At 46.7% G+C, this 13,026-nt stretch overlaps 1 protein-coding gene across 1 annotated transcript in view; it reads left to right on the top strand.

Moving 5' to 3' along the window:
- Positions 1-13,026, top strand: part of LOC115139372 (mitochondrial peptide methionine sulfoxide reductase-like) — a 121,173-nt gene that overhangs the window by 78,011 nt on the left and 30,136 nt on the right. Inside the window, exons 4-5 of the mRNA XM_065026333.1 lie at positions 507-611; positions 5,439-5,545. Of these exons, the coding sequence (XP_064882405.1) occupies positions 507-611; positions 5,439-5,545 (212 nt within the window). The remainder of the gene's footprint in view (positions 1-506; positions 612-5,438; positions 5,546-13,026) is intronic.

The raw sequence follows: 13,026 nt of genomic DNA, 5'->3' as shown, positions 1-13,026 counted from the left end.
AATAAACTCATCTCACTAGAAATGTCTTGAATTGGGAATAGAAGAGCACTTCTTTATTAAACATGGTTTTACTCTGTCTTCTCACCTCATATTGAGATGTTAACCTTTGTGGATATCCCTCTGGTAGAGTGAAAGAGAGTTCTCCTAACAGCTCTATCCAATCAGCTTGTCCCAAACTCGGTGTCCAGCTTGCGTGATTGGAGGACACTCCTCCCTCCAGAGCTCTGGGACAGAGGGGCTCTCTGCTTGGTTAAAACATTCAGATCTGATCCAGCTCACTGGTCTACTGGAGAACAGCATTCACTCTCAGTTAACATTCACTGTATCTGAGGAGTGGAGGAACACTCAATGTTACGTATCCACAGATCTAGAATCAGATTATCATACTCCAATCCTAACCTTAACCAGAAGGATAAGTAAATATCTGCTCCTGGACCAGTGGATAGGGGCAACTGCCTATATCTCCTAACGCCACCATTTCTCCTGTCTTCTGTTGTCTCTCTCAGGTAGGACAGGCCATACTGAGGTGGTGCGGGTGGTCTGGGAGCCAGAGAAGACCAGCTTCTCTAAACTGCTCAAGGTGTTCTGGGAGAGCCACAACCCAACTCAAGGTAAGGTCCATTGTATCTCCGATGGTAGCGCATGGCGCTTGAAACACCAGGGTCGTGGGTTCAATTCCCACGGGGGACCAGTAAGAAAATGTAAGTCGCTCTGGATAAGAGTGTTATATAAAACCTACTCCCTCCATCCACACACATCCAACTGCAGCGTTTCCAAAGCCAATTCTGGCATAGCTTGTTCCAGTGGGGGCTACTGCCTTCCCTCTGCCTTGAGCTATCTGTAACAGGAATATCAGTCTGCCATGTTGAGTGGTTGCAATCAGGGCTCTGTGAAATAAGGGAGGGAGGGTAGGAGAAAGAGGCAAAGCGAGAGAGGGTCACTCTCTACCAAGAGAAGTGCCTGCAGTGTGTAACCTCCCAATGAGTGTGTGTTTCATTTCACCCTTATTGACCCTGTGTGAGTCCACAGGCGACACACAACCCCAGAGAAATCTGGCTCTGTGTTAACTCTGACCCCTCCCCACATCAACTCAGCTGTCCAGCGCAACCTTAGATGCACACTATGACACATAGTGGATAAGAAGATACACACACTATGACACATAGTGGATAAGAAGATACACACACTATGACACACAGTGGATAAGAAGATACACACACTATGACACACAGTGGATAAGAAGATACACACACTATGACACACAGTGGATAAGAAGATACACACACTATGACACACAGTGGATAAGAAGATACACACACTATGACACAGAGTGGATAAGAAGATACACACACTATGACACACAGTGGATAAGAAGATACACACACTATGCCACACAGTGGATAAGAAGATACACACACTATGACACAGAGTGGATAAGAAGATACACACACTATGACACACAGTGGATAAGAAGATACACACACTATGACACACAGTGGATAAGAAGATACACACACTATGACACACAGTGGATAAGAAGATACACACACTATGACACACAGTGGATAAGAATATACACACACTATGACGCACAGTGGATAAGAAGATACACACACTATGACACACAGTGGATAAGAATATATACACACTATGACACACAGTGGATAAGAAGATACACACACTATGACACACAGTGGATAAGAAGATACACACACTATGACACACAGTGGATAAGAAGATACACACACTATGACACACAGTGGATAATAAGATACACACACTATGACACACAGTGGATAAGAAGATACACACACTATGACACAGAGTGGATAAGAAGATACACACACTATGACACACAGTGGATAAGAAGATACACACACTATGACACACAGTGGATAAGAAGATACACACACTATGACACACAGTGGATAAGAAGATACACACACTATGACACACAGTGGATAAGAAGATACACACACTATGACACACAGTGGATAAGAAGATACACACACTATGACACACAGTGGATAAGAAGATACACACACTATGACACATAGTGGATAAGAAGATACACACACTATGACACAGAGTGGATAAGAAGATACACACACTATGACACACAGTGGATAAGAAGATACACACACTATGACACACAGTGGATAAGAAGATACACACACTATGACACATAGTGGATAAGAAGATACACACACTATGACACAGAGTGGATAAGAAGATACACACACTATGACACACAGTGGATAAGAAGATACACACACTATGACACAGAGTGGATAAGAAGATACACACACTATGATACACAGTGGATAAGAAGATACACACACTATGACACACAGTGGATAAGAAGATACACACACTATGACACACAGTGGATAAGAAGATACACACACTATGACACACAGTGGATAAGAAGATACACACACTATGATACACAGTGGATAAGAAGATACACACACTATGATACACAGTGGATAAGAAGATACACACACTATGACACACAGTGGATAAGAAGATACATCACCAGACATCACCGGCAACAACGTCGCCTATGGGCACAAACCCACCGTCGCTGGACCAGACAGGACTGACAGGACTGGTGATGGTTAGAATCACGTTTATCGTTGAAGGAATGAGTGTTACACTGAGGCCTGTACTCTGAAGCGGGATAGATTTAGAGGTGGATGGTCCATCATGGTTTGGGGAGGTGTGTCACAGCATCATCGGACTGAGCTTGTTGTCATTGCAGACAATCTCAACGCTGTGCGTTACAGGGTAGACATCCTCCTCCCTCATGTGGTACCCTTCCTGCAGGCTCATCCTGACATGACCCTCCAGCATGACAATGCCACCAGCAATACTGCTCATCTGTGCATGATTTCCTGCAAGACAGGAATGTCAGTGTTCTGCCATGGCCAGCGACGAGCCTGGATCTCATTCCCATTGAGCACGCCTGGGACCTGTTGGATCGGAGGGTGAAGGCTAGGGCCATCCCCCCCAGAAATGTCTGGAAACGTACAGGTGCCTTGGTGGAAGAGTGAGTTAACATCTCACAGCAAGAACTGGCAAATCTGGTGCAGTCCATGAGGAGGAGATGCACTGCAGTACTTAATGCTGCTGGTGGCCACACCAGATACTGACTGTTACTTTTGATTTTGACCCCCCCCCTTTGCTTAGGGACACATTATTCCATTTCTGTTAGTCAAATGTCTGTGGAACTTGTTCAGTTTATGTCTCAGTTGTTGAATCTTGTTATGTTAATACAAATATTTACACATGTTAAGTTTGCTGAAAATAAAGGCAGTTGACAGTGAGAGGAAGTTTCTTTCTTTGCTGAGTTTATATGCATCCTTCATGTATTACCTACACTATATACAGTATACAAAAGTATGTGGGCACCCCTTCAAATGAGGTTATTCGGCTAGTTCAGCCACACCCGTTGCTGACAGGTGTATAAAATCGAGCACACAGCCATGCAATCTCCATAGACAAACATTGGCAGTACAATGGCCTTACTGAAGAGCTCAGTGATTTTCAACATGGCACCATTATAGGACGCCACAAAGTCAGTTTGTCAAACTTCTGCCCAGCTTCCCCGGTGACATGTAAGTGATGTTATTGTGAAGTGGAAATGTCTAGGAGAAACAACGACTCAGCCACGATTTGGTAGGCCACACAAGTTCACAGAAGGGACCTCTGAGCGCCGAAGCGCGTAAAAATTGTCTCTCCTCGGTTGCACCACTCACTACCGAGTTTAAAACTGCCTCTGGAAGCAACGTCAGCACAATAACTGTTCGTCAGGAGCTTCATGAAATGGGTTTCCATGGCCGAGCAGCCGCACACAAGCCTAAGATCACCACGAGCAATGCCAAGAGTCGGCTGGAGTGGTGTAAAGCTCACCGCCATTGGACTCTGGAGCAGTGGAAATGTGTTCTCTGGAGTGATGAATCACGCTTCACCATCTGGCAGTCTGACGGACGAATCTGGGTTTGGTTTGATACCAGTAGAACGTTACCTGCCCAAATGCATAGTGCCAACTGTAAAGTTTGGTGGAGAAGGAATAATGGTCTGGACCTGTTTTTCATGGTCCCCAAAAGAGTGGAGACTGTAATAGCAGCAAAGGCCTGACCAACTCCATGTTAATGCCCATGATTTTGGAATGAGGTCACCGACAAGCAGGTGTCCACATACTTTTGGACATGTAGTGTATGTACCTGTGGTATGGATGCAATATGGGTATGCTATTCAGAAAGGTCAAGATAGCGACTAAGGTCAAGCATTCTCTGAAGTGCTGCTCACAGGCCCAGTGATGCTAGATAAGGTTAACCTACTTATTCCCTTACTGTAAGACTCACTGTCATATTCCATGTGATCGTAACATGAGGCTACTCTCAACAGTACGACTAAATGGTTTGTCTTCAACCTACAAGACATTTTCACTGTGTCCTCTAACACCTAGCCAATGATTGCGTGTTTGAATGGGAGCTTTTTGTCATGGAACAAAATCAGTGTGATTCACTGTCTGTCTGCACGGCTCACACGCCACTCCGTTTCCAGCAACATAATAATTACACAGAGGCAGGCAGGCAGACAGGCAGGCAGGCAGACAGACAGACAGACAGACAGACAGACAGGCAGACAGACAGGCAGGCAGGCAGACAGACATGCAGACAGACAGACAGACAGGCAGGCAGACAGACAGACAGGCAGGCAGACAGACAGACAGACAGACAGACAGACAGACAGACAGGCAGACAGACAGACAGACAGACAGACAGGCAGGCAGACAGACAGACAGGCAGGCAGGCAGGCAGACAGACAGACAGACAGGCAGGCAGGCAGACAGACAGACAGACAGGCAGACAGACAGACAGACAGACAGACAGGCAGGCAGACAGACAGGCAGGCAGACAGACAGACAGACAGGCAGACAGACAGACAGACAGACAGACAGACAGACAGACAGGCAGGCAGGCAGGCAGGCAGGCAGTAGCTGTATCATGTTCTACATCTGCATCAAGGTGAACTGTGCTTTGATTGAAATTACACCGCAGTCGGTCTGGTCTCGTCTCCAGGTTGTTTTCCCCAGACAGAGAAACAGGGTTGATTGTGAGTTTGTTTCGTAAGACTGTCAGAGCAAACAAAGTAAACATAGTATGCTGGTAGGTTGGTGGATGGACAGGATGGTTTAGATGTTTAGAAGAAATTATATGGAAGTAAACTTTTGTTAACTTAGAGTACCTTGTAACCCTGTGTTTCTGTGTGTGTGTGTTTCTGTGTATGTGTGTGTGTGTCTGTGTCTCTCTTTGTCTGTCGGATTTGTCCTTCTTTTATGTCTTACTCTATATTGAGTGAAATATATTGTCTTTAGTCCAGTAACTTCTCTTAAAGTTACCCAACATTGTGTTCTCTCTCATTGTCAGGAATGCGTCAGGGCAACGACGTAGGAGCGACCTATCGATCAGCCATCTACACATACACACAGGAGCAGCTTGAACAGGCTCTGGCCTCCAAAGATGACTATCAGAAGGTAACATGTCTGTGTGTGGGAGTCACAACTCAATAATCACTTCTCTAGAGATGTTATAGAAACAAAAGCTTGGTGTGGAAGAAATCTATTTCCCCCAAATAAATCACATTCAGTACCCAGACCAGAACATTGTACCAGCCAACAAGGCTTTTACATTTACATTTACATTTAAGTCATTTAGCAGACGCTCTTATCCAGAGCGACTTACAAATTGGTGCGTTCACCTTATGACATCCAGTGGAACTGCCACTTTACAATAGTGCATCTAAATCTTTTAAGGGGGGGGGGTGAGAAGGATTACTTTATCCTATCCTAGGTATTCCTTAAAGAGGTGTGGTTTCAGGTGTCTCCGGAAGGTGGTGATTGACTCCGCTGTCCTGGCGTCGTGAGGGAGTTTGTTCCACCATTGGGGGGCCAGAGCAGCGAACAGTTTTGACTGGGCTGAGCGGGAACTGTACTTCCTCAGTGGTAGGGAGGCGAGCAGGCCAGAGGTGGATGAACGCAGTGCCCTTGTTTGGGTGTAGGGCCTGATCAGAGCCTGGAGGTACTGAGGTGCCGTTCCCCTCACAGCTCCGTAGGCAAGCACCATGGTCTTGTAGCGGATGCGAGCCTGAACTGGAAGCCAGTGGAGAGAGCGGAGGAGCGGGGTGACGTGAGAGAACTTGGGAAGGTTGAACACCAGACGGGCTGCGGCGTTCTGGATGAGCTGTAGGGGTTTAATGGCACAGGCAGGGAGCCCAGCCAACAGCGAGTTGCAGTAATCCAGACGGGAGATGACAAGTGCCTGGATTAGGACCTGCGCCGCTTCCTGTGTGAGGCAGGGTCGTACTCTGCGGATGTTGTAGAGCATGAACCTACAGGAACGGGCCACCGCCTTGATGTTATTTGAGAACGACAGGGTGTTGTCCAGGATCACGCCAAGGTTCTTAGCGCTCTGGGAGGAGGACACAATGGAGTTGTCAACCGTGATGGCGAGATCATGGAACGGGCAGTCCTTCCCCGGGAGGAAGAGCAGCTCCGTCTTGCAGAGGTTCAGCTTGAGGTGATGATCCGTCATCCACACTGATATGTCTGCCAGACATGCAGAGATGCGATTCGCCACCTGGTCGTCAGAAGGGGGAAAGGAGAAGATTAATTGTGTGTCGTCTGCATAGCAATGATAGCAGAGACCATGTGAGGTTATGACAGAGCCAAGTGACTTGGTGTATAGCGAGAATAGGAGAGGGCCTAGAACAGAGCCCTGGGGGACACCAGTGGTGAGAGCACGTGGTGAGGAGACGGATTCTCGCCACGCCACCTGGTAGGAGCGACCTGTCAGGTAGGACGCAATCCAAGCGTGGGCCGCGCCGGAGATGCCCAACTCGGAGAGGGTGGAGAGGAGGATCTGATGGTTCACAGTATCGAAGGCAGCCGATAGGTCTAGAAGGATGAGAGCAGAGGAGAGAGAGTTAGCTTTAGCAGTGCGGAGCGCCTCCGTGATACAGAGAAGAGCAGTCTCAGTTGAATGACTAGTCTTGAAACCTGACTGATTTGGATCAAGAAGGTCATTCTGAGAGAGATAGCGGGAGAGCTGGCCAAGGACGGCACGTTCAAGAGTTTTGGAGAGAAAAGAAAGAAGGGATACTGGTCTGTAGTTGTTGACATCGGAGGGATCGAGTGTAGGTTTTTTCAGAAGGGGTGCAACTCTCGCTCTCTTGAAGACGGAAGGGACGTAGCCAGCGGTCAGGGATGAGTTGATGAGCGAGGTGAGGTAAGGGAGAAGGTCTCCGGAAATGGTCTGGAGAAGAGAGGAGGGGATAGGGTCAAGCGGGCAGGTTGTTGGGCGGCCGGCCGTCACAAGACGCGAGATTTCATCTGGAGAGAGAGGGAGAAAGAGGTCAGAGCACAGGGTAGGGCAGTGTGAGCAGAACCAGCGGTGTCGTTTGACTTAGCAAACGAGGATCGGATGTCGTCGACCTTCTTTTCAAAATGGTTGACGAAGTCATCTGCAGAGAGAGGGAGGAGGGGGAGGGGGGGAGGATTCAGGAGGGAGGAGAAGGTGGCAAAGAGCTTCCTAGGGTTAGAGGCAGATGCTTGGAATTTAGAGTGGTAGAAAGTGGCTTTAGCAGCAGAGACAGAAGAGGAAAATGTAGAGAGGAGGGAGTGAAAGGATGCCAGGTCCGCAGGGAGGCGAGTTTTCCTCCATTTCCGCTCGGCTGCCCGGAGCCCTGTTCTGTGAGCTCGCAATGAGTCGTCGAGCCACGGAGCGGGAGGGGAGGACCGAGCCGGCCTGGAGGATAGGGGACATAGAGAGTCAAAGGATGCAGAAAGGGAGGAGAGGAGGGTTGAGGAGGCAGAATCAGGAGATAGGTTGGAGAAGGTTTGAGCAGAGGGAAGAGATGATAGGATGGAAGAGGAGAGAGTAGCGATGGAGAGAGAGCGAAGGTTGGGACGGCGCGATACCATCCGAGTAGGGGCAGTGTGGGAAGTGTTGGATGAGAGCGAGAGGGAAAAGGATACAAGGTAGTGGTCGGAGACTTGGAGGGGAGTTGCAATGAGGTTAGTGGAAGAACAGCATCTAGTAAAGATGAGGTCGAGCGTATTGCCTGCCTTGTGAGTAGGGGGGGAAGGTGAGAGGGTGAGGTCAAAAGAGGAGAGGAGTGGAAAGAAGGAGGCAGAGAGGAATGAGTCAAAGGTAGACGTGGGGAGGTTAAAGTCGCCCAGAACTGCATCAGTCACCAGTCACATTAAAAGCTTGCTGCAACACACTCATCTCTCCAGAGAGAATCAGTCAAGGTTCAAAGCCCATCACCGTACAGAGAACATGCATGGAGCCGGGCAGCCTACAATGCATATGTTTCATTGAGAGGGATGGCATGCTGCAGCTGATTCCCCCAGTGAGAGGAGAGAACGGGCGGGGAGGTACAGCAGAATCTCTTTGAGGAAAGCAATGTGGAGCAGCTTTGCCACGCTAAGACCCCACCCTCTGCAACACTGCTGCATGCATGGCTTCCAGAACAATGGAGAGACTGAGAGAGAATACATCCAAGCTTACAGTGGAACTACATTGGTTTCTTTCTGCTGTTACTCTCTCCTTCTCTCTCTTTCTATCTTCTCTCTACAACCTTACTGCTCTTCTCTCTCTCTCTCTCTCTCTCTCTCTCTCTCTCTCCCTCTCTCTCTCTACAACCTTACTGCTCCTCTCTCTCTCTTTCTATCTTCTCTCTACAACCTTACTGCTCTTCTCTCTCTCTATCTTCTCTCTACAACCTTACTGCTCCTTTCTCTCTCCTTCTATCTTCTCTCTACAACCTTACTGCTCTTCTCTCTCTCTCTCTCTCTCTCTCTCTCCCTCTCTCTCTCTACAACCTTACTGCTCCTCTCTCTCTCCTTCTATCTTCTCTCTACAACCTTACTGCTCTTCTCTCTCTCTCTCTCTCTCCCTCTCTCTCTACAACCTTACTGCTCCTCTCTCTCTCTTTCTATCTTCTCTCTACAACCTTACTGCTCTTCTCTCTCTCTATCTTCTCTCTACAACCTTACTGTTCTTCTCTCTCTCTATCTTCTCTCTACAACCTTACTGCTCCTCTCTCTCTCCTTCTATCTTCTCTCTACAACCTTACTGCTCTTCTCTCTCTCTATCTTCTCTCTACAACCTTACTGTTCTTCTCTCTCTCTATCTTCTCTCTACAACCTTACTGCTCCTCTCTCTCTCCTTCTATCTTCTCTCTACAACCTTACTGCTCCTCTCTCTCTCTTTCTATCTTCTCTCTACAACCTTACTGCTCCTCTCTCTCTCTTTCTATCTTCTCTCTACAACCTTACTGCTCCTCTCTCTCTCCTTCTATCTTCTCTCTACAACCTTACTGCTCTTCTCTCTCTCTATCTTCTCTCTACAACCTTACTGTTCTTCTCTCTCTCTATCTTCTCTCTACAACCTTACTGCTCCTCTCTCTCTCTTTCTATCTTCTCTCTACAACCTTACTGCTCTTCTCTCTCTCTCTCTCTCTCTCTCTCTCCCTCTCTCTCTCTACAACCTTACTGCTCTTCTCTCTCTATTTCTATCTTCTCTCTACAACCTTACTGCTCCTCTCTCTCTCCTTATATCTTCTCTCTACAACCTTACTGCTCTTCTCTCTCTTTCTATCTTCTCTCTACAACCTTACTGCTCTTCTCTCTCTCTCTCTCTCTCTCTCTCTCTCTCTCTCTCTCTCTCTCTCTCTCTCTACAACCTTACTGCTCCTCTCTCTCTCTTTCTATCTTCTCTCTACAACCTTACTGCTCTTCTCTCTCTATCTTCTCTCTACAACCTTACTGCTCCTCTCTCTCTCCTTCTATCTTCTCTCTACAACCTTACTGCTCTTCTCTCTTTCTATCTTCTCTCTCTCTCTCTCCCTCTCTCTCTCTACAACCTTACTGCTCCTCTCTCTCTCCTTCTATCTTCTCTCTACAACCTTACTGCTCTTCTCTCTCTCTCTCTCTCTCCCTCTCTCTCTACAATCTTACTGCTCCTCTCTCTCTCTTTCTATCTTCTCTCTACAACCTTACTGCTCTTCTCTCTCTATCTTCTCTCTACAACCTTACTGTTCTTCTCTCTCTCTATCTTCTCTCTACAACCTTACTGCTCCTCTCTCTCTCCTTCTATCTTCTCTCTACAACCTTACTGCTCTTCTCTCTCTCTATCTTCTCTCTACAACCTTACTGTTCTTCTCTCTCTCTATCTTCTCTCTACAACCTTACTGCTCCTCTCTCTCTTCTATCTTCTCTCTACAACCTTACTGCTCCTCTCTCTCTCTTTCTATCTTCTCTCTACAACCTTACTGCTCCTCTCTCTCTCTTTCTATCTTCTCTCTACAACCTTACTGCTCCTCTCTCTCTCCTTATATCTTCTCTCTACAACCTTACTGCTCCTCTCTCTCTCTTTCTATCTTCTCTCTACAACCTTACTGCTCTTCTCTCTCTCTCTCTCTCTCTCTCTCTCTCTCCCTCTCTCTCTCTACAACCTTATTGCTCCTCTTTCTCTCCTTCTATCTTCTCTCTACAACCTTACTGCTCTTCTCTCTCTCTTTCTGTCTTCTCTCTATCTTCTCTCTACAACCTTACTGCTATTTTCTCTCTCTCTCCCTCTCTCTCTCTCTCTACAACCTTACTGCTCTTCTCTCTCTCTCTCTCTCTCTCTCTCTCTACAACCTTACTGCTCCTCTCTCTCTCTTTCTATCTTCTCTCTACAACCTTACTGCTCTTCTCTCTCTCTATCTTCTCTCTACAACCTTACTGCTCCTCTCTCTCTCCTTCTATCTTCTCTCTACAACCTTACTGCTCTTCTCTCTCTCTCTCTCTCTCCCTCTCTCTCTCTACAACCTTACTGCTCCTCTCTCTCTCTTTCTATCTTCTCTCTACAACCTTACTGCTCTTCTCTCTCTCTATCTTCTCTCTACAACCTTACTGCTCCTCTCTCTCTCCTTCTATCTTCTCTCTACAACCTTACTGCTCTTCTCTCTCTCTCTCTTTCTATCTTATCTCTACAACCTTACTGCTCTTCTCTCTTTCTATCTTCTCTCTACAACCTTACTGCTCTTCTCTCTCTCTTTCTATCTTCTCTCTACAACCTTACTGCTCCTCTCTCTCTCTTTCTATCTTCTCTCTACAACCTTACTGCTCCTCTCTCTCTCTCTTTCTATCTTCTCTCTACAACCTTACTGCTCCTCTCTCTCTCTTTCTATCTTCTCTCTACAACCTTACTGCTCCTCTCTCTCTCTTTCTATCTTCTCTCTACAACCTTACTGCTCCTCTCTCTCTCTCCTTCTATCTTCTCTCTACAACCTTACTGCTCTTCTCTCTCTCTCTCTCTCTCTCTCTCTCCCTCTCTCTCTCTACAACCTTACTGCTCTTCTCTCTCTATTTCTATCTTCTCTCTACAACCTTACTGCTCCTCTCTCTCTCCTTATATCTTCTCTCTACAACCTTACTGCTCTTCTCTCTCTTTCTATCTTCTCTCTACAACCTTACTGCTCTTCTCTCTCTCTCTCTCTCTCTCTCTCTCTCTCTCTCTCTCTCTCTCTCTACAACCTTACTGCTCCTCTCTCTCTCTTTCTATCTTCTCTCTACAACCTTACTGCTCTTCTCTCTCTATCTTCTCTCTACAACCTTACTGCTCCTCTCTCTCTCCTTCTATCTTCTCTCTACAACCTTACTGCTCTTCTCTCTTTCTATCTTCTCTCTCTCTCTCTCCCTCTCTCTCTCTACAACCTTACTGCTCCTCTCTCTCTCCTTCTATCTTCTCTCTACAACCTTACTGCTCTTCTCTCTCTCTCTCTCTCTCCCTCTCTCTCTACAATCTTACTGCTCCTCTCTCTCTCTTTCTATCTTCTCTCTACAACCTTACTGCTCTTCTCTCTCTCTCTCTCTCTCTCTCTCTCTCTCTCTCTCTCTCTCTCTCTCTCTCTACAACCTTACTGCTCCTCTCTCTCTCTTTCTATCTTCTCTCTACAACCTTACTGCTCTTCTCTCTCTATCTTCTCTCTACAACCTTACTGCTCCTCTCTCTCTCCTTCTATCTTCTCTCTACAACCTTACTGCTCTTCTCTCTTTCTATCTTCTCTCTCTCTCTCTCTCCCTCTCTCTCTCTACAACCTTACTGCTCCTCTCTCTCTCCTTCTATCTTCTCTCTACAACCTTACTGCTCTTCTCTCTCTCTCTCTCTCTCCCTCTCTCTCTACAATCTTACTGCTCCTCTCTCTCTCTTTCTATCTTCTCTCTACAACCTTACTGCTCTTCTCTCTCTCTATCTTCTCTCTACAACCTTACTGTTCTTCTCTCTCTCTATCTTCTCTCTACAACCTTACTGCTCCTCTCTCTCTCCTTCTATCTTCTCTCTACAACCTTACTGCTCTTCTCTCTCTCTATCTTCTCTCTACAACCTTACTGTTCTTCTCTCTCTCTATCTTCTCTCTACAACCTTACTGCTCCTCTCTCTCTCCTTCTATCTTCTCTCTACAACCTTACTGCTCCTCTCTCTCTCTTTCTATCTTCTCTCTACAACCTTACTGCTCCTCTCTCTCTCTTTCTATCTTCTCTCTACAACCTTACTGCTCCTCTCTCTCTCCTTATATCTTCTCTCTACAACCTTACTGCTCCTCTCTCTCTCTTTCTATCTTCTCTCTACAACCTTACTGCTCTTCTCTCTCTCTCTCTCTCTCTCTCTCTCTCTCCCTCTCTCTCTCTACAACCTTATTGCTCCTCTTTCTCTCCTTCTATCTTCTCTCTACAACCTTACTGCTCTTCTCTCTCTCTTTCTGTCTTCTCTCTATCTTCTCTCTACAACCTTACTGCTATTTTCTCTCTCTCTCCCTCTCTCTCTCTCTCTACAACCTTACTGCTCTTCTCTCTCTCTCTCTCTCTCTCTCTCTCTCTACAACCTTACTGCTCCTCTCTCTCTTTCTATCTTCTCTCTACAACCTTACTGCTCTTCTCTCTCTCTATCTTCTCTCTACAACCTTACT

Source organism: Oncorhynchus nerka, linkage group LG13 (genome assembly GCF_034236695.1).
Source record: "Oncorhynchus nerka isolate Pitt River linkage group LG13, Oner_Uvic_2.0, whole genome shotgun sequence".
Taxonomy (NCBI): Eukaryota; Metazoa; Chordata; class Actinopteri; order Salmoniformes; family Salmonidae; genus Oncorhynchus; species Oncorhynchus nerka.
Note: the sequence above shows the minus strand (reverse complement) of the source record. Positions and strands in the feature narration are given on the sequence as shown.